At 49.6% G+C, this 19,753-nt stretch overlaps 6 protein-coding genes across 6 annotated transcripts; 2 read left to right on the forward strand and 4 right to left on the reverse strand.

The window, feature by feature from the left end:
- Positions 1-340: 340 nt before the first annotated feature.
- Positions 341-2,562, reverse strand: PV06_04884 (uncharacterized protein). Its single transcript, XM_016405831.1, has one exon. It carries the CDS (start codon positions 2,152-2,154, stop codon positions 736-738), a length of 1,419 nt encoding a protein of 472 aa, XP_016264037.1. The 5' UTR covers positions 2,155-2,562; the 3' UTR covers positions 341-735.
- Positions 2,563-3,906: 1,344 nt separating this feature from the next.
- Positions 3,907-6,377, reverse strand: PV06_04885 (uncharacterized protein). Its single transcript, XM_016405832.1, has one exon. The coding sequence runs from the start codon at positions 6,329-6,331 to the stop codon at positions 4,109-4,111; it is 2,223 nt and encodes a 740-aa protein (XP_016264038.1). The 5' UTR covers positions 6,332-6,377; the 3' UTR covers positions 3,907-4,108.
- Positions 6,378-6,654: 277 nt separating this feature from the next.
- Positions 6,655-8,718, reverse strand: PV06_04886 (uncharacterized protein). Its single transcript, XM_016405833.1, has 5 exons — positions 8,494-8,718; positions 8,058-8,181; positions 7,832-7,971; positions 6,995-7,780; positions 6,655-6,941 (listed from the first exon to the last, which is right to left on the reverse strand). Exons 3-5 carry the CDS (start codon positions 7,885-7,887, stop codon positions 6,743-6,745), a joined length of 1,041 nt encoding a protein of 346 aa, XP_016264039.1. The 5' UTR covers positions 7,888-7,971; positions 8,058-8,181; positions 8,494-8,718; the 3' UTR covers positions 6,655-6,742.
- Positions 8,719-9,821: 1,103 nt separating this feature from the next.
- Positions 9,822-12,724, forward strand: PV06_04887 (uncharacterized protein). Its single transcript, XM_016405834.1, has 3 exons — positions 9,822-10,449; positions 10,499-10,773; positions 10,822-12,724. The coding sequence occupies exons 1-3, from the start codon at positions 10,363-10,365 to the stop codon at positions 12,143-12,145; spliced, it is 1,686 nt and encodes a 561-aa protein (XP_016264040.1). The 5' UTR covers positions 9,822-10,362; the 3' UTR covers positions 12,146-12,724.
- Positions 12,587-16,135, reverse strand: PV06_04888 (molybdenum cofactor biosynthesis protein C). Its single transcript, XM_016405835.1, has 2 exons — positions 14,479-16,135; positions 12,587-14,282 (listed from the first exon to the last, which is right to left on the reverse strand). The coding sequence occupies exon 2, from the start codon at positions 14,275-14,277 to the stop codon at positions 12,757-12,759; it is 1,521 nt and encodes a 506-aa protein (XP_016264041.1). The 5' UTR covers positions 14,278-14,282; positions 14,479-16,135; the 3' UTR covers positions 12,587-12,756.
- Positions 16,136-17,297: 1,162 nt separating this feature from the next.
- Positions 17,298-19,550, forward strand: PV06_04889 (uncharacterized protein). The gene is made up of 2 exons (XM_016405836.1): positions 17,298-18,555; positions 18,612-19,550. Exons 1-2 carry the CDS (start codon positions 17,649-17,651, stop codon positions 19,400-19,402), a joined length of 1,698 nt encoding a protein of 565 aa, XP_016264042.1. The 5' UTR covers positions 17,298-17,648; the 3' UTR covers positions 19,403-19,550.
- The last annotated feature ends 203 nt before the right edge of the window (positions 19,551-19,753 follow it).

The raw sequence follows: 19,753 nt of genomic DNA on the forward strand, positions 1-19,753 counted from the left end.
CTCTCTCTCTCTCTCTCTCTCTCTCTCTTCCTTGTTTGTTTGCCAAACCCCTATCAATATATTTGGAATGAAATTTCCGACACGATTTACCGTAATAGTTTTTTAAGCTTGTAAATTTCCCAACCCCCCTGATTCTGTAGTGGTCGGCAATATTGAATTCTTACCGACACTACTACTTACTATTGGTCCCGTTTTGTTTTTTTGTTTTTTCGACAAAGAAAAAGTTTTTCCTTGTATATACAAAGTACATACATATAGACCAAGGATTAACTCCTCTAAAAGGAATTGCAACTTGGAAAGATCATAATCTGTTTCATCTAGGTACTACCGCGACGTTATTGGCATGGCTTCAAGTTCATTTTTGTTAGATGGGCACTTCCATCATCTACCAAATCGTAAGCTCAAGAGGTCTAATCATTTTCTCTCTTCTTGTCTCGTGGGTATCTAGGTAACAAGCATACAAGTCTCCTCCTGGCATCCTGGGACAATATTAGGCCAAAAGAAGAAAAAGCCCCATCCCAAGATATCAACTGCCCAGTGCTCCCTTGTTGGAGCAGGGGTATCATTACCATCACCACCCCTTGACCACCAATGTTTATGGGCCCTTCTCTCTTCTTGAGAAAGAAAGAAAAGAGTCCCCTCGTGAAACGCCTCGCTCAGAATGCAATTCATAACCGTAGTAGACCAAGAAGGGGGGAAAAAAAGGAAGATCATCACCCAAAGCCACCAGTGACACTACTCAGGCTTTCTCTTTCTCCTCCTCGCTTTTACACCTGGCTTCCACAAAAACTTTCGACAATTCTTCTCGCCGCAATGACACCGAATAAGTCCGTCGGCCAAGTCTGGATCACCGCTCTCGACACCGGCAATGGCCTCGGCGTCTAGCTGGTCCTCGTCATCGTCGCCGTCGTCGTGTTTCGATTTATAGTCGATGGTGATCTCGGTACCGGCAGCAATGTCCTTTATTGCGAAGAACGGAAGGTAATAGACTCGCTTATCGCCTTTGTGGATCTGGACGATAAAACTGCGAGCGTTGGGATTACAGCTGTGGTTGGCGAATCTCATGGCGGACCCGAAATTCTTGCCGTCGATATGGTACGAATCTCCCCCAAACCAATCCATGGTGTAGATGTAACTCGGTTCATCTTCGGCCGCGGCGTCTTCTCGATTGCGAAGTTCTTCCTCGGTGATTACCTCGCCGAGATAAAGATCTATAAATTGACCTTTTGCAATGTCTGTCGTGGAGCGGACCCCAAAGCCACATTTGGCAGTCTCGAAGATTTCCAGAGACAGTGTTCGACCGTTGCCGACCACACGGTTCCAGCAAGCAGGACCGCATCCACAGAGTTCGTTACACTCTGTGATCTCGAAATGTCTTGCCGAGGGGTCCAGCTCCCGGTCGATGTACTCTTCTGAAAGGACGACGAGGCCGTCAGAACGTCTCGTGTAAGTAGGGATTTGCTTGGTGTACTTTTGGCCCGTAGCTTCGTCTTTCCAGTCTTTCCGAGAACATAGACAAGTTGAAGAATGACAGTGCACACAGTCGCATCCATAGTTTGTCGATGGCGGGGCTGTCTTGATACCCGGACAACTAAATATGTACCGATCGACAAATTGAAATTTGCCTTGTAGTCGTCTCTGATTGACGTCGTTGGCAAAGGTAAGGGGAGGGTTGACGTATTCGTCGAAACGACTTGTGAGTATCTGCCGTGCGGCGTCAGCAGGGTGAATCAGTTCACCACCTCCCAGCCCTAGCTTTCTCATCGACGTGTTCAAGCTCTCGTCAGACGGCAACCTCGTTGTCCGGGAAACTTTTCTTGCCTTTTTCGACGCCAATTTTCGCAGTCGTTGATCATAGACATCATCTGACCTGGGCCGGTTGAAGTCTTGAAGGCACGTCCCAAAAAGCTCACGAGCCTCTTGTGGATTTTGCAGGGCAATATTTGGGCCTTTTTTCAGCTCTTTCAGCATCGCTTTCCTCCGCTCTGGGATCGACCTAGGTTTTGGACCGCGGAATGCAGCCAAAAGCTGTTGCGACGGTGATACGACGACTTCTATTCGAGATTGAGTCGGACGCCTCTGCACGAGTACTGGACTAGGGGGCCCTCGACTGGGTCTCAGAGGTACATTTCGTGAAGGGATATCGACGGACATCAACCGTTGAGTCGAGGAGCGAGAGCGGGCCGTGTTGTCCTGCGTCGACTTGTGCGACGGCCTGTGGTCTTCCTTGATCCGGTGTGCATACGGGGACCGTTTGCCCCAGGGAGAGAGTTTCTGCTTCTGGTTGGCAGATGTCTGCGATCCTGTCGAGCGTCGAGGAGGAGTGGAAGGATATGTGTCGCGGGTGCTGTCGGCGCCATTGGGATGGGCGTGGTGAGATCCATTGCTTGCAGTAAAGGAATGACTTGTGGCAGCAGCATACGAGTTTGGTGAAGCGGATCTCGGTTTTTTGGGGAGAGGCTCTATGACAGTCTGGCGAACATAAGGAAGTTAGCAAGCCGTGAGGTATATTGTCAAGACCATGGGAACAAAATAAATGGTTTATTTGATGGAAGGGTGAGGGATCAATCGCCTGCACTCCACACCCGAGGAGACGCAGGTGACAGGGATGCTTAGTCAGCGCCTAAACCAGACGACTTACAACATCTTCCTCTTCAGACTCGTCTGAGACTGAAATGAGGTTGGGTGTGTGTCTCTGATATTGTTAATCTTGAAATCTCGCAACAAAAACAAGCAGACATGAAGATTAATGTTCATGTAGCACAAGCAAAACCCATGCTCAACGCGACGCGCATTGCCCCAACCTCCAGCCAAAGGCTGATCGATATAAGCAACACAACAGTAAAAATGGTAAACATGTATAATGATGTTATGCTGAAAATATACAGCTTTAAAACTCAATAATAATAACAAACAACAAAGTACTGAAATCTTACCTGGACGTCAGCATATTTTCGTTTTGGCATTAAAGACATCGCGTCAACAAGGGCGGCCCCGCCACCAGGCTCTGTGGGCCAAAATACATTCCCAATCTGTGGATGGTGCAGATCAGTTTGGAGCTTAAAATAGAATGGTATTTCAGCCTCTTAAAGGATTAAAAAGGTGGTGGGCGTAAATTAGAAGGGATTGTAGAATTGTAAACTGTGATTAAAAGGAGTCAAAAACTGCCAGAGGAAAGAGATACGGATTTAGAATTTTAGATTAGGACCGCCAAGACCACCCTTGATAAATCAGTATTATTACTCTATTAACTAGGGCTACCACCTTTGTTCAGTGACCTTTATATTCTTGTAAGTCTTTATTTAATAATAAATTATCAAAGTTAGTAGTAAATTATTCTTTTTTAATAATGTCAAATTTTAAACGTTTTTTAAAGATTTTATAACTACTACTAAATAGTATATAATATTAATACCTTAGTATTTTCGAGTCATTACTAGGTTTAGAGTGATCTACTGGTTATATAGAGATGGCCGGCGGTCACGCGATGTCAAATCTACGGGTGTCTATAGCCAATTGTGGTGACTTTGTTGCCGCGGGGTATCAATATCATAAGAGCTGGCAGTGATTGTTGCTTGTGTACGGATACAGCAAATTCATTGGCCCTAGTAGCCTATATTACTTGGAGCCTTCCAGTCATCCATCAATGAATTGAGATATATCTTCTGAGAGTATTCATGCTAGACCAAACTGTCGTCTCACTGCCACTCTTTCGTTTGGCCGCTGGCGACGCCTCTTGAGGTCACTAGGTTCGAGTATTCCAGGCTAGAATAAATATCGTCGTAGGGTGCATGACCCTAACCATCATAGCCGTGGGCGTGCAACGAATCACAACTCACCCGGGTGCTACAGACACCTCAGGACACCCATGAGACTTTGTAGCCTTGCCACTTGTATTATACCTTACAGATCAAATGTTTTGTTTTGTCGTATCCTCATCAATGCCAGCTTTTAAGTAGTAGATAACTACTCACGTAGAGTCTGCTCTATAAAATACAAGTGAATGAACAATGATGCCTGATTCTTTCGGTGGTTCTTGTTCTTAACCATTTCATCTTGACCATTTCACAAGGCGCCGTTTCCATTCGTAACATCTAATTAATGCTCATCAGCCTTCGAGCGTCAATCCTTCACCGTCTTCAGCATCTTCACCCTCGTCATCAGATCCCATGTCACCATCTTCCATTTCATCCTCCAGCCCACCAACAAGGTACTTCTCGTTCTTTCCTTCTGTTCCATCGACAACAACATTGCCATCTTGTACCTCACAACCCACGAGTGTGCTCTTGTTCCCAATCTTGGCCTTCTTTCCCACCACGGTGTTTGTGAGGACGCACTTGTCCCCTATCGTGACACCATCCATTATCACACACCCCGTGATTCTAGTTCCAGTCCCAATGGCCACACTTGCACCGATCACACTAGACTTGATCACACACTGCGTCGCAATCGTACTGTTACTGTCGATAAGAGTGTCTGACCTAGAAATCGTGACTCTTGGCGCAATTGTTGTCGTAGCGTGAACTTTGGCCTGGTGGGCGAACGGTGATACAGGTATCTTCGCCGCTACTGACTCTTCTACTGACGGGACCTTTGCAAGAGAAAGTGAAACAGAAAGTAGTAGAGGCGTGTTATCGACCCGTCGAACCAGCGGAGCATCAGGTGTAGATGGAAGGATGTATGACAGGATTGGCGGGACGAGCGGAACTGGACCGTCTTCCTCGTCGTCTTGAGATCCACCGTCAGGCGAGAGAACACTATCCTCTGGGTCGGCGTGGACTCTCGTAGCAAGTCTCGCTGTGCGTGCCTGTGGCGTCAAATTCATCTGCCCTGGCGTGGTGATTTGCGTACTACTCAAGCTGAGGAGATCGATTTCTTCTTCAATGGGCAGTTCGTGGCTAGGTAGCTCTACTCTGTTGCCATTCGAAGCTGGTGAGAAGATCTTCCTGGCGCCAAAACGTGCTCGATAGGATGGCTTCCGCCACTCCGCTTTTGCCCACGTCCCGACAAGATCTTCGCTGACTGATTCAAAGTCCTCATTGAGATTTGCGAAAACTTTCACCCAGAAAGGAAAGAAATAAATGTGCGAGTCGCGATATTTGGTGAGACATTTGATAGCACCGTGTTTGCGCAGGAGAGACTGCCGGATCTTCCAAGCCTTGTCCTCTTCGCATTGGTCCCAGAGCTCTGACATTGGCATGGCCCAGACGAGTTTGCGGAGTATGCCCTGGTCGTGAGAGGATTTGCTTAGGGATGAAGGAATGTCCTGTTCCGGGTCGAGTTTCGTCGTGCACATGAAGTCGCATTCTTCGTGTTTGACGGATTCTTCGCGATCGAGAGTGTTGTACCATATGCTCAAGCCGCCACGACGTCCACGAGACTCGCCACCGAGAGCCAGCAATTCATTACGTGAGGTTTCAGCATCTTCGCTGTAACCGATACCGCCGGGTCCACCCAGACGGGTGAGATACGTCTCGAGGAAAGTCTCTCCAGGTATGGCACAGATAAGGTCGCATGGCAAGAGTATGAAGTCGGATTTGAGTACATCTTGGACCTCTGGAAGTCGGATCAGTTCGGCAGTAGGTGTTGTGAATTCCAGATCCTTTGGTGCGAGGAGGTCGGGACTTGGTGAAGGTAAAGATGTGAGGTAAGGATTCTGTGCGAGCGCTGCCGCAATGGGTTCTTTTGAAGTTGGTGGAGTAACTAGGGTAATATCTATAACGCCCATGCGGTAGCACCAGTCTAGGACATACCAAATCATGGGCCGGTTGCCTACTTCGACAAGAGCCTTGGGAAATTCGTTGGGAATGCTGGTGAATGTGCTCAACCCTATACCTGGACCGCACAGGATCAGGGCTTGAAATCCGGTTTGAGGCATCCTGGATGGTCTCAGGGATCGAGTTCTGTGGTAGTTTTTAAGACGAGGTTGGCGTGCGCTATGATAAGAGGGTCGTGACTCATACCCCAGATGCGGTACGGAGTAGGCGAGATTGCGTAGAGGCGAACCGGACTGCCGTTTGGACGACTGACCAACACTCTCTTCCTCTTCTTCAGGGCCTATCCGATGCAGAGAAGGTGGCACCGGCTGATATGGAGGTGTTGAACCAGGAACGCCCTGTCTGCCTCGTACAATGGCTGAAAGACGTAAAAATTGGATACGGGGGTTCAATGACTGTCGCGATGCGTTTCCGGCGCCACTATCGGTCTCTTGGATCTGTTGAAGCTCTCGAGTACTTGTGTCTATGGCATCAACGTCACCAAGAAGACTGATGGAGTTTTTGGCTTCGGGCGTGAAGCGCGTCTGCATGTAGGTGAAGGAATTTGTTTCCATCGTGATTGAGAAATGCGTGTCTGACAGAGCTTGATGTCAGTCTTGGCGTCGCGATCGGCTGAAGTGTTGGAGTGACGACGGATGGATACATGATGAGGATTATGTTCATCTTCAAACTCGATGTCAATAAGGAGAAATCATTAGAGAGATCTAAAGAGTTGGCATAATAATTGACATGTCATTGTCTTCAACAATACCGTCAGGCCAAATGTCAGTCTGAGTTTGTGAGGGTCAAGTGCGACTATGGTGAAGGGAAAGCGAAGCAAATATGCAATGGTCAGGACTATGTGTTATGACTACTAGCTGCCTGGTATTGTAGACAGTTCATCTTCACCTGTGCAACATTATCAATTGACTTCTAGGACTATGTACTCCTCAATCATCGAATCCAGTACGGAGTCAATGCAGAGTCTACGCCGATGCAGCATCAGCATTAGCATCAGCATCGGCTTGCTGCTCGCCATTTCCATTCGTGACTGCTTTGTCCTTCTCCCAGTTTCGGGCAAAGACCTCATTAAGCGCATCCTGGAAGATATGGCAGTTGTAGTCGATTAGACCCTTCTTATCCCTTGCCTCATCATTCTTTATTACAGACACTAGGCAGAGGTACCTGGAATGTGATCAGTAAGTCCGTGCTTTCTACAGGTGGGAATGTAATCTTACCGATTCATCTCCTTCAAGTAGATCATCGTTCCATCATGTACGGTGACTGAAGATTCTGCTTCCTGCATCTGTTCTCCCAGCACCACGTTGTGACTGCGTTCATATCCGTAGATGTCCGTGATGTCCACAATGACGTCTATGTAATCCGAACACATCTCGTAGACTTCCATATCGATCGGGCCGCTATCACTGGCAACATAGATCTTGCTGAGAATGTCGAATAGGTACGCTTTCGCCATTCCGCAGTTATTGACGAGGATAGTAAGGAGGTTTTCGAGTGTGTTGAGCTGGGGAATGAGCTTCTGAATGACTTTACTGAAAGCTTCGAAGATGGAATGGTCATAGATGGATGTCAAGTGATACGTGATGTTGGGGTTGATGTATCCGGCATCGCTGAGGTCATCATTGACACGTTGAACAATGTCTTGATAGATGTCGGAGCGTAGCTCTTCGTTGAGACTGTCGATTTTGTGGACGAACACCTCAACATTGATGTGGGGGAATGTGTTTTGGAGATTTATGATTGTGGTGGTGAGCCGATTCAAAGAATCACTGTAGTCATCTTGTGCGTCAATGACCCAGACAAGGGCACCAATTTCCGAGAAGATTTCTGTAGTGTCGAATGTAGGATCAAAATAGTCAAGTTGACCAGGAAAATCCCACACTTGGAAGTCCATGAATGACCTTACCGAGTCTTTCTGGATACGTGTCGTGGATTCGAGGAAAAGAGTCTCTTGGGGAGGCATTTTGTGGAAAACCACACTAGTTATCGAGGATTTGCCGCTTCTTCAGGCTGTTAGCTATACTCGGACGCGGGTACTATGCAAACCGACTTACCGTCGCTGTCCCATCAGCAGGAGCCGAGGTTTGTTCTGGCGCAGCTTTTTATCCATTGCGAAGACGTTGCCTTCAACTTTGCTAGTTGGATTCGAGGTCGATTTGAGAGTGTCGGGCTTGTTGAGGGAAAGCAGGCTCAACTGCACGGTCTTAGCAATATATCCATTTGATTGCAGCAGTGTGCGATTTTTCAGAAAGCAGGCCTCCGAGAGAAGGAGATACTTACCCTAAGTGATGGTGGCGAGCCGGGAGGAGTTGTGGAAAGGATTTCGAGAGCTCGGTGCGATGGAGAGCCAGGAGGAGTTGTTTTGTGAGCTGGTGAGCCTACGCAGGACTCTTCATTGGGCGTGCTATGGATGTCATTGTGTTAGTCTCATAATCTCGCAATGTAGCAGGAAACATACGAGTCAGGCATGTTGAGAAAGTTGAAACCATATGCTAATGTGATATGGGAATGTGACGTGCTAAAAAGTGAGGTTGCAGAGGGATATGAAAACAAGCAAAAGACGAAAGATGACAACAATAGAAAGAGCGACTCTTGTTGTGATCATTGCCATGATGTCGTCGCTATGAGGCGCAAGTCGACACCGCATCATGTCTCGGCGACAGTGAAATCAAGTGCATCGCATTACAGAACAATCATAGTAGCTCCATTCGCTTACCTTCTGGCTGTTATGAGGTAAACATTTTGTGCACAGTGACTTAGTTGTCCTGAAGTCGTATTCTCTTTGTAAAGCTTTCATCGATTAAGCTGCCGAAGTCGATGATGTCGCGATGTCACCACTTTTCGTTCGGAAGAGCACAACAGCAAAGACCAGCAACAGGAAATGCTGTATCTATGTCTCTTCCTCGTGGATGTCTGGGGATTACACGGGGGAGGCACAGAGATGGAGAGGTAAAGAATTGTGGTCATTGTGATATCTGTGGAAGCACAAAGACCAATACTTTGATTAGGAGATACATTATTCCGATCCGATTCATTGCGATCTCTTCTACGGTGGCGCATGTAGACTCCCGTACGGCGGTGCAAAGTAACGTGCATAGACAGCCACACGAATCGATTTCGACCAGGCGTTGTTGGCAGGCAACGGAGGCCTGCATCCGAGGCTGTCTTTATGGCAAGAAGGTTATCTTCCTAGGTACTTTGCTGGCCATTATATGGATGCCCGAGCGGAAACATCCAAATGGACAGCCACTACGGAGTACCAGGTGTACATACGGATACCTTGCTATGAACGTTACGGTCAAAAGAGCCTAGTAAGCGATCCTAGTAAGCGAGCCTATGAGACACCAGAAGCCCGAGTTTTGTGCTCTCGCAGGCAGCGGACTCTCCGATACTGGTTGACTAAAATGTTTGGCGCTTCGTAAAGACGGCGTTGTGATGAGTGTGGAATCACTGGTATTGCAACTGCATACATCTCCGTCAACGCTCGCTACGGTCTTAACGGCAGATCGTTCTTGCAGATCTCCAAGAGCAGAAACAGACATGACATTACATATCCTCTGGTAGTGGTGGCTGGGATGGATGCCAGATGCCAGATGGGACCAGGGCCGTTTAAATGTAGGAATGTCTGTAATCTCAGCACTAGACGAGCCGACGCGAGACCTACTTGTACAATACATTACTACTACAAAGTGGCTCACTTACAATCCTTGCAGCCTTGCAGAGCGGAGCCTTGTCGATAAATGGGAAGCATTCCGCCAATCTTTCGAGAACGGCACCTTCAATCCGTGTGGAATCCAATGAAAGTTGGTCAAGGGGCGTGGTCAGCATCGTTGTTGATTAGTATACGGAGTAGTTGTCCTGTTTCGCAAAGAACGAGCCATCCGGATTATATCTCTCGATGGCGTTGCGGCTTTTTTGTTTTTGGGAAGTTGATTTTTGGTGTCTTTGAAAGCATCCGACATCTTCCAAATACCATTCGTTTGTTAGTCAGGAACGAGTATGAGGTGAGCGGGATTTCAGAGTAGCACTTTGTGAATGGTTTATCAGGATTACTCCATAGAATATTTTTTATCCTTTGGAATTTCCGAGCAATGGCAAAAGAGTGCGCCGTGCTGCGATATCGTCCCAACGCTTCCATCATCCTCGTGGATTTCCATCCTTTACGTCAATCTCGATTGGATCCACCTTCCGGCCGCTTCGTGGTCCTCAATCCGGACTTTGTTTGAATCACCCTACAACACGCTTATCGCCTTCGTCTCTCTCGTCTCCCTGGCCCCTTTCCACCAGTCATGCTCGTGCAGACATTCCCGAGCGAGGTGGGAAAAGCACACCGCTGGATCAAACCTCAGCACTCCATAATGCTGCATCACTCGTGGCGGACCGCGATGGAGATTGAAACCTGACCGTGTTTCCAATATAAAAAAATGTCCCTGCACCAATCCCGTCGATCGCTATACGAAATATTGACCACCTTTGCACGGCTTCTTCGAGTTCTATTGAGATGATGATGTAACTTACAGAAAGCAGGATCTATTGTATATTGTGTTTGTCCTTGCAGAAGCCGTGTGCTCTCCACGTCTCGACCATGTTGACAATGGCGGCCACAGTCATAGCGCAGCCTTGCTGGTTGTTGACGCTACCTGACGAGTTGAAACTACACATTGTCAACTATGTAAGACCCTACCGCCATCGTGGCAAGGTTCCATGCTAACATAGATCAGCTCGACACTCGTAGGGATATTTACAACTTGTCTAGAACATGCCGTACCCTCGAAGACGCAGCCATGGCTCGTCTGTACTACGACGTGGACTTGAGTCTATCAGAAGTCAAAGCCTTGCGAACTCCCATTCTCCGCACTCCAGTGACTCATTCCGTTCGACATATCACACTCAGAAATGAAAGGACAAGGAAGAGAGATACCGAGACTGTCTCGCAGCATGACCAAGTAGACCGGTTGTTGGACATCATACCCGCAGGTCGACTGATCAGCTTTATGTGAGTGGGATTGAATTGCAGACACCGAGCATCGGCTAACGGCGACAGGCTGCTTCATCAAACTGCCCTGACGGCACAGACCTTGAATCTACTCACGCACCGCCACGGGACCAGTCTACAGTCTCTCGGTTTCTGCGAACTCGCTCCCTCGCTGGAGCCGACGATCGTCCCCTCGAACCTGACCGGTCTCGAATGTCGGACTGTCAACGACGGAGAAGGAGTTGAGAAGATCATATCGGCAAGCACAAATACTTTGCAGAGGTTGCACTTGGGACAGGAGAAACCACTGCTGATGGCCTACCACAGCTCACGAGTTGGCTCGCTGGAACGAATCCCACAACCAAAAGAGACGTTCTTTTCCGCTGCTTTTGCCATGGAAAACATGCCACGATTGCGCGACCTCTCCCTCTCTGGCATTGACTTGATGCACCTTCGACCGTCGTCGATTCCCCGGATCCTGTTCTTCTGCGGGCTTGAACGCCTCTCCTTGGAGTCCTGCCCCGGCACCACGGAATTTCTCGACGAGATAGCGACGGCCTTTACCTGGGTCACATATTCGGCTGACGCTCCGCAGACTCCTCGCACCCTTCCGTCCCTCAGACACTTCCTCCTGCGGCACGAGAGTCCCACGGCCGCCCTCAAAGCCGCCCTGGTGCACTTTTCCACATCCTTCACCGGTCTCCGCACACTCTCGGTGCTCTTCGAAAACGGCACCATTTTCGAGCGACCTTCGACTCTGATCGCTGGCCACGGCCCCACACTGCGCACGCTCGTCCTTGAGGCTCGCATCCAGCCTCGCGAGCACCTCGGCCTGGACACGTCCCGTCCGTTCGGGGCCGGCGGATACTCATCGGACCTCTGGGCGGACACGATCGACGACATTGCACGCCTCTGTCCGAACATCGAACAGCTCGGGATGGGCTTCCCCTGGAGCGACGAGATGGTGAGGTTGCGCAAAACATCACTCCCCGCCCTCGCGCGTCTCAAGACGATGCACGTCCGCAACTTCCCGGAGAACCGGGTCTGCTCCCAGGTCGGCGATTACAGCATCAAGGAGTACGCGAACAGGTTCATCGAGTGGGCCTTTCCGCAGACCTCAGTCGGCAGTAACAAACCGAGTCTCGAGCATCTCGCCATTGGCCCCACAGTACACGAGAGTCGTTGGAAGATGGCTCCCGGGGCTTTTGCTGCTGGTCCCAGGTCCTCCCAACCTCCCGAATTCCTGAGGACTCATCACTTTTGTCTGGATTGGGCCCAGACACGTTTCGGACATTGGAGTCCACTGACCACCCCGGTAAGTGAGAAGTTCATGGAAGAAATTATAGGACAAAAACCCCTCAAAGGTGTGTTTGAGCAGGTGTGGTTGAAATAGTGCCTCCCATCTGTCTACTCATTTTGCCATGGCGTCTTATTTCGGTGTGGATGGCGTTCAATTTGTGGTCGTCAATTAGCGATTGGTGTAGCGCTGCTCTTGGAATTTTTTTCTCTCTCTTTTCTTCTTTCTTCTCGGGCATCTATCTTCAAACCATATGGAACCTTCACATCGGCGCACGGAGATTGGCTTTGCCCTTTGATCTGTTTCCTTTTTACACACGTGATAGATCTTGTTGGGATGGGTCAAAGGAGGAGTAGGATGAGACTGAGGCGTTCATTTCGGTGGTGGCTGTTCTGTTCAGGCTCACGACTATAGAACCTGCCGGACGTCTGTCTCAATCACTTATGTACTTGATGCGACTTTTTTTGGGCCGCCACGATACCCCGTCTGCAATTATGCACGAATAAATAGACTTGATTACTTCACAATGACGACTGATGAGCCAAATAAATAAACATTTGTTGTTGACATGTAAGTGCGAGTGCCGGGGTTGCAGTGGCTTTTTCTCTGTCTCGCAAAAGAATACAGGATATACAAGTACATATAACGTACACATGAATCATGCATGTTGTTGTACGTACAATCGTGGTATTAGAAAAACCAAATGATCAATACGTCTGTGGGACCCCACCATTCTCGAGCATGTCCGTCAGCCGCTGCCGTCTCGTGGACAGAAACTCGCGTGTACTGACCCTGCCTCGACGCAGGATGGTCGTGGATGAATCCTGGTTATCGCGAGTGTGTGCCTCAGAGGGTGCGCCGACCGGGACCGTTTCCGTCGACTGCTTGTGACTCATGCTGCCCATGTTCCTCGTGTCGGGGACAGAGTCGCCGGTCGAGGTCGGTCGTCTTTCGTTGTTTGCCTCTGGTGGTTCGTTGTGAGACTCGCTCTCGACCCACCGAGTCCAATGGTTGCGGATGTTCGGCATGAGGACGCCACTGTCAATCTCCCTCTGCATGTGGGAAGTCAACGAGGCGATCTTTTTGTGTTTGATGTCGTGATGTTGTTGCTCCAAAGCTCTCAACATCGCCGCGTCGGCTGTTGAAGTGTCACCGGCCCTGCCAATTTGCGAACCCTCCCGATATCCGGGGGCAGTCGTCTTCTGCGCTTTGTCGACGGCACTGACCTTGACTTTGACAATTGCGTTCGATTTCTCGTCCCACACCCAGTCTCCAGACTTGCCACCGCTCTTGGCAACGACTCGAGTCGCCGTCAACACCATGGCCTTGTCCACCCCCTTGAGCATGTCGTACATGGTCAAGCCGGCGACGGAGGCGGCCGACATGGCCTCCATCTCTACGCCTGTTTTGCCTTCGCAGTCGACCGTAGCCATGACCGCGACGCCGCCAAATCTCAGCGTGTCTGGGCTCAGTCCCAGGGACCCGGCGGTGAACGGCTTGGGGAGTTGATCACTCATGAACGGCTCCAGGCGGACCTTCACACCCGTGATGGACAGGCCGGGATGGGCGAGTGGGATGAGGTCGGCCGTCTTCTTTGCGGCTTGGATTCCGGCGATGCGAGCCACAGCTATGGCATCACCCTTGCGCAGACGAGCTGCCAGCAAGGCTCTGTACGTCTGAGGGTCGGAGAAGAGCAGAACGGTGGTTGCCGTGGCGGATCGTCTTGTTGGGACCTTACCCGAGATCGAAACCATGTGAGCTTCACCATCTGATGTGAGATGGTTCAGCTCGGGAGGATCCTTCTCAAATTCTGATGATGAGGAGGAGCTGTGGCGCACATTTTCTTGGGAAGATAGCTTGCGTTGTTTGAGTCGAGCCCTGGCTTCGGGCCAGGTATGGCTTCTGAAAGAGGGGATGTTTTCCGGCTCGGTCGTCGGAAGGAAGCGAAATGCTTCTTGACAGCGAATGTAGCGGAATGTGTTCTTGGTTAGGGCTCGCCTCGGCCCTGTTGGTTGTGAAGCTGAATCATGATAGCATCGACGAGAGAGTGCTGAATTGGGTGCCGTGGTGAATGAGAAGTGCCGCCATTGTTGCCGAGATATGCTAGGTGTCGAACTTCCTAACAGGTGGAAAGGTATAGATGACGAGAGATATTTGCTGGGATGCGTGCTGGACTGAAGCTCTGAGTACGATCGAGGCAAAGGAGAGGTGGGAGAAGAAGAGGGCATGTCATCTACAGAGCAAGTCAGCACCGCAACTGACCACACAAACAAGGACAAAATCTCGACGTAGAGCGTGTATTCAAACTTGAATATGGGTCTATGTTCATTACGAAATGGTCGTGACCTCCAAGTGAGAATATGCTTGTTTTATATCTCCGTATAGACCGTGAACACCTGGGATGGGGACAATATGTTGATATGGCTTACCCACCGATTAAAATCATTGGCCTGTTCTTCATGTTTTCCAGCTCGCCAATGCCGGCATGCTTTTCCTTCTTCCGTTTGACAGCCATGCCGATCACGTCGAGTAATCTGGCTTCCTTTTCAGAGAACCCCAACTCACCAGTACTATCTGGAAGGCCTTGTCGTCGGTCCATTTCGATTTGCCTGATGGCCTCCATGGCTTCAGCGTCAATAGGCCTTCCATTGTTAGATTCCCGAAGGATATCACGAAGGGAGACTTCCGCATTTCCAAAAAGGCAAACCTTCAAGTTGCCGTCACCAGTAATGCGAAGTCTGTTGCATGTGCCACAGAAGTTGTGCGTCATGCTGGTGATGAAACCAATGCGACCAACAAAACCGGGAATCTGGTATGTTTTGCTCGTGTCATTCTTGTGGTCTTGAACTTTTTGGACGTCGGGATACTTTTGCCGAATAAGCGCGAGCATCTCGCCAAAGCTAATCATTTTCTTTTCCGACCATTTGTTGCCGTCAAATGGCATGTATTCGATGAAGCGCACTTCGATGTCTTGTTCTCTGCCAAGTTCGACAAACGGCAGTATTTCTCTTTCGTTCAGTCCGCGCATGACCACACAATTGATCTTCAGCCGAATGCCTGCGCCGAGTTTGTTCATCTCCAGAATGCGGTTGATGGATTTCATCACTGCGTCATGCCCATTTCTGCGGGTCATGATGGTGAATTGATAAGGATCGAGGGTGTCCAAGCTTAAATTCACCCCAGTTAGACCAGACTCGACCATTGAATCCAGCTTGCGGTGCAGGGATATCCCGTTTGTAGTAATGCATAGTTCTTTCAATCCATTTTTCCTAAGATTCCCAATTTCATGCATGAGCTCGACTATATCTTTCCGAACTGTAGGTTCACCACCCGTCAGTCGAATTTTGTTCACGCCCTGGTTGACAAACAACTCGGCCAGGTAGATGATCTCCGGAGTGGTCAACAGCTGCTCTGATGGAGACAACTGAACACCCTCCTCGGGCATGCAATAAAGGCATCGTAAATTGCAACGTTCGGTGACGGAGATACGCAGATAGTTGTGCTCTCTGGAGTAATTGTCGGTCAAAAAGGAGGAGAAGGACCGCGGTTCTTGTTCCTTGCGCAGTTTGTCCAAACGACGTCTTTCCGGGGCAGGTTGTCCTGACCCTTCCACTTTATGCGCTTGCCATTGAGGTGTGTCTTGATTAGCTGGCCTCGGCTGCGCAGCTGCTGCGGTCGACAAAGGACGCTGAGGATAGCGAAGCGGTTTCGTGTGGCGAAAAGATTGCGGCCGGGTTTGACGTAACGAGGTTGCTATCATCTGCTTGAAAGCAGCCTCAGCCATGGTGACGAGGTGTGAAATAGTGGAATGATTTCTGGCATTGGAAAACCAGACATCAACAAAGCTATATTATCATGATTAACAAACACATGGACTCGGACAGGATGAAGGATGAGGCACGCGCGGAAAAAGCAAGCCAAATGTTCCAACGAATGGCTTCAACCGAGGACAGGTGAAGTGCGAGGATGCAACTGCGATTAGTCACAATTTCACTTTTGGATAGCACACAGCCGTTTGATGGACGAGGAGAAGATGAAAAACTCGGAGATGGACGACAAGTTGTTTGGTGCTGCTCGTACCGCCTCGTACGAGTAAGAAAGGGTCGACAGCAGCTTGTGGCTGTGCAATGTGGCTGTCTGTGGCGCTCCATAGAGTCACGTGATACAGGCGCCTAATAGCAGCGATTGACTCCTCGTTCTCACTGAATTCCATCAAACACGGCTTACTGGTGCTGCCAAGCTGCTTACGAGGTCTTTTCCGTCGCCTTTGTTCGAATCACACCGGAGCATTCGGAATTTTGGAGGATTACTTCCAGATGTGGCTGCTGGGCTACGTCAGCTTGCGAGCAGGTTCATGAGTAATTGAAGGCTTGGACATCGCAGGAGGGCTGAAGTGTGCCCTATGTATCACTAGTGGATTGGGAAGCAAGCGTCATTTCACAATAAAAGTGGTTGTGTGAGGGCACGACTCATGCAATCCGCGAGGATCGAGCTCGCGAGAACCAAGGTCACGACTACCTCATTTCATATCTCGCGTGCTGTCAATAAAATCTCAGGGATGACAGCTGTGGCTCCGACAGAACAGGGGCTGTTTCAACGGTGTTTCGGAGCACACGGCTCTTGGTTGTGGCTAAAGGGTCGACCGAGTGAAGGTTATCAAGGAGACGTCTAGTTCACGTCTGACATGCCAGCTATCCCCAGAATAACCCTTTTGCACAGTAGGACTCTCTCATACATCGAAGACCGCAGAGTTCTGTCGTTTGAAAACAGATTTGATTTGACAGCGCGGCAATTGATGTCCTCGCAGACCACCAGAAAAACTCAGTTTGCAGGTACCGGAAGTGGAACTGAGACTTTACCATGAATAGAACACACGCCGATGTGCCAGCAGCCAGTAATATGGATAAACAAGGGGACGTGCGGTGTTCAGGTACTTCCGTGGGCGTTGGATCAAGTACTGCGCTGTGTACAGGGATCTGTAAGTGCCATAATCTGGATATGTACTCTTGTAGAAGATCGACCAGCATTCGATACAATACTCGGGTCGGAGATACAGCACAAGTCGATGCACCGAGTGTTAGGAACGAATCCCTAAGGCACCCAAGGATGACCCAAAGAGGTGGCTCGGTGAGTTGGAGGACCGGAGTGGAGGATGCCGGTGTTCCGTCGCTGCCAGTCGCAAACAGAATGTGATTGGAGGTGAATCACGGCACAGCCTCAGTCACTCATCTTTGGCTTCTGCCGGGCCCGACGGGCGCTGGTCTTCGTCCCTCTTGTCTCCCTCTGCTCACTGCCCACTGCCCACTGCCCACTATTCACTGCTCACTGTTCATCCCTTCCCAGTCCAGCTGCAACTCACTGCCAACTTCTCATCCCTTTCTACTCTTTCCCTTCTCACTACTACTCCTCCTGCTCCCAGACGCCTCGATCACCCTCGTTGTCCCCCAAAGAACCTCATCGACACGACCTCAACACCATCCGCCTCAGAACGATCGTTATCCGCAGGCGGTCACATTGAACCCGCTAATCCAGGCAACATCCTTGGCCGCGCAGACCGATACACACCAACCCACCCCCAACCATCAACAACATCTCCAGGATGAACCATCTCAACACAAACTTTGATCCCGATTCTTTTCTTAACCTAGACAACGACTTCACCCCGTCATCGACTCCCAACGCGAGGTCAGTGCCTATGCTGACTCCTCAATCGTCTACCCTCCCCAATTCCGCAACCACATTTGCCTCGTCCGCCTCGTCTCAATCCTTCCCTGCGCCGAGCTTCCAGTATGATGCGTATCATCAACAGACAGGCATTCCTATCGGAGCATTAGCGAGCACATTCAACATCAACAGAGCAAGCGGACTTCACTACAACGAATCGACCGGAGGGTTTGTCATGCCCACCGAGACATTGAATATGCCATGGAGTAATTTGGACGAGTTTGATTTCAAGCAAAACCCTGCAGACATGGACTTTGAGACGGATTCCCCGAACGATCTCCCAGCCATGTTCTTCCCGGACCAATCCTCTGGCCAGAACCAGTTTGTCAGTCCCAATACATTGGTCGGCGCTGGCAACAATGGCTCCGCACCGGTTCAACGAATCTATCCGGGCATGCACAGTCAACAAGCCGCTCAAGCAAAAGCGCAGCAGGCTCAAAAACAGGAGCAAATGGCCCGTCAACAGCAGCAGCGACCTACAGGACAGAAGCCCCTTCCAATTCCCTCGCCCACCAAGACTCCACTTACCAAGGATCCTCTTGTTGAAGAGAGCATTTCTAAAGTCCTCAACCGCATGAGACAGGCCAGTGTTGTATCTCACTCAGAAGAAGATGCTTCTGTCAGCGGCATCTCAGGAATGCCTAAGATGAAGAAGGATGAAGACGAAATGGATGATGATGAAAGGCTTTTGGCCAGCGAAGAGGGCAAGAAATTGTCCAGCAAAGAAAGACGACAGCTCAGAAACAAAGTATCAGCTCGTGCATTCCGCTCTCGCAGAAAAGGTGAGTCGTAGTCATGTACCTGGCCTCAGATGATCTTCCTACTGACTGTCCCTTAGAATACATTGGCCAACTGGAAGGCGAAGTCGCTGCCAAGGCACAGGAAGCAAATGAATTACGGACACAAAACCAGCAACTACGGGAAGAGAATACCCGTCTCACCGATCTCACCCGCATGTTGCTCTCCTCGCAGGCCTTCTCTGGTTTCTTACAAGAGTTGAGCCAATCCGGCCTCCCGGCGCCAAACACTCAACTCGACGCTCAAAAACAAAAGGCTGGTCAAAACCAAAGTCAGTCTCAGCCTCAGTCCGCCCAGAAGGACGTTGCCTCCCATAACAGTGCCCAACAGATGCACGTTCAACAACCCCAAATAGGAATGGCTTTGATACCGGAAACACCAATGGATTTTGCGGCGTTTCAGCCTTCTAACGCCTGGATGACTGCCCTACCAACGAACGACTTCCAAGTATTTGCGGTGACAGAACTACCTCAAGCTCCTGTGCTTGATGTTGAAGCTCTGTCCCCAAAGTCATCATCATTCTCGAGTGTATTGAAGTCTGCTAAATCGACTCCAGCCATTCCAGAGACTCCTAGAACCTTTGAACACGAGGCAGAGCAATCGAAGCCCACTCAGGTCGATGACTCTGTCGTACTAGACCGCGAGGCTTTTGCATTGTACTTTGATTCCTCTGTACCTGCCTGTTGCGAGTCTTCTGCTGATGTTGACTTGACCCCGGTTCCCACGGATGAAGACATAACAGAAGAGGAGAAGTTGGACAGTCTGAAAAGAATGTGTTCGATCCTGGATGCAGCTTGCAGTAGACTTGCAGACTTTACTCCGAGCACGTAAAGTGAATTATTTTATTATTGACAATGGTGCCAGGGATGAATGATGGATGAGATGAGATGTCCATCCTTCTAGCCTTTGAATGCTTGGGTAGTATATAGTTTATGAACCTGGTCTGTTTCTCTCCTTTCCACTTTCTGCTCACGTAGGCGCATATGCTCTCTTGCGAAAAGCAACGCGCAGTTGGACATACATGAACGATTACCGTAGAGATAATACGTCTATACAGACGGGGTAGTAATGGTATATTGCAAGTTGTGAGCGGACTTTGAGTCGATCCAATTGGCGGGGACAGTACGCGCAGTGACGCATTCGTAGACAACATTTTATTTGTGCAGACAGGAACATTTTTCT

Source organism: Exophiala oligosperma, assembly GCF_000835515.1.
Source record: "Exophiala oligosperma strain CBS 72588 unplaced genomic scaffold supercont1.4, whole genome shotgun sequence".
NCBI lineage: Eukaryota > Fungi > Ascomycota > Eurotiomycetes > Chaetothyriales > Herpotrichiellaceae > Exophiala > Exophiala oligosperma.

Coding starts and splice junctions, on each gene's coding strand:
- PV06_04889 (XM_016405836.1), top strand. CDS start 17,649: ATGAACCATCTCAACACAAACTTTGATCCCGATTCTTTTCTTAACCTA. Junction 18,556..18,611: donor ATTCCGCTCTCGCAGAAAAG/GTGAGTCGTAGT, acceptor ACTGTCCCTTAG/AATACATTGGCCAACTGGAA.
- PV06_04886 (XM_016405833.1), bottom strand. CDS start 7,887: ATGGATAAAAAGCTGCGCCAGAACAAACCTCGGCTCCTGCTGATGGGA. Junction 7,781..7,831: donor CTGCTGATGGGACAGCGACG/GTAAGTCGGTTT, acceptor AACAGCCTGAAG/AAGCGGCAAATCCTCGATAA. Junction 6,942..6,994: donor TACTTGAAGGAGATGAATCG/GTAAGATTACAT, acceptor ATCACATTCCAG/GTACCTCTGCCTAGTGTCTG.
- PV06_04888 (XM_016405835.1), bottom strand. CDS start 14,277: ATGCCCTCTTCTTCTCCCACCTCTCCTTTGCCTCGATCGTACTCAGAG.
- PV06_04885 (XM_016405832.1), bottom strand. CDS start 6,331: ATGGAAACAAATTCCTTCACCTACATGCAGACGCGCTTCACGCCCGAA.
- PV06_04884 (XM_016405831.1), bottom strand. CDS start 2,154: ATGTCCGTCGATATCCCTTCACGAAATGTACCTCTGAGACCCAGTCGA.
- PV06_04887 (XM_016405834.1), top strand. CDS start 10,363: ATGTTGACAATGGCGGCCACAGTCATAGCGCAGCCTTGCTGGTTGTTG. Junction 10,450..10,498: donor AACTACACATTGTCAACTAT/GTAAGACCCTAC, acceptor AACATAGATCAG/CTCGACACTCGTAGGGATAT. Junction 10,774..10,821: donor GGTCGACTGATCAGCTTTAT/GTGAGTGGGATT, acceptor TAACGGCGACAG/GCTGCTTCATCAAACTGCCC.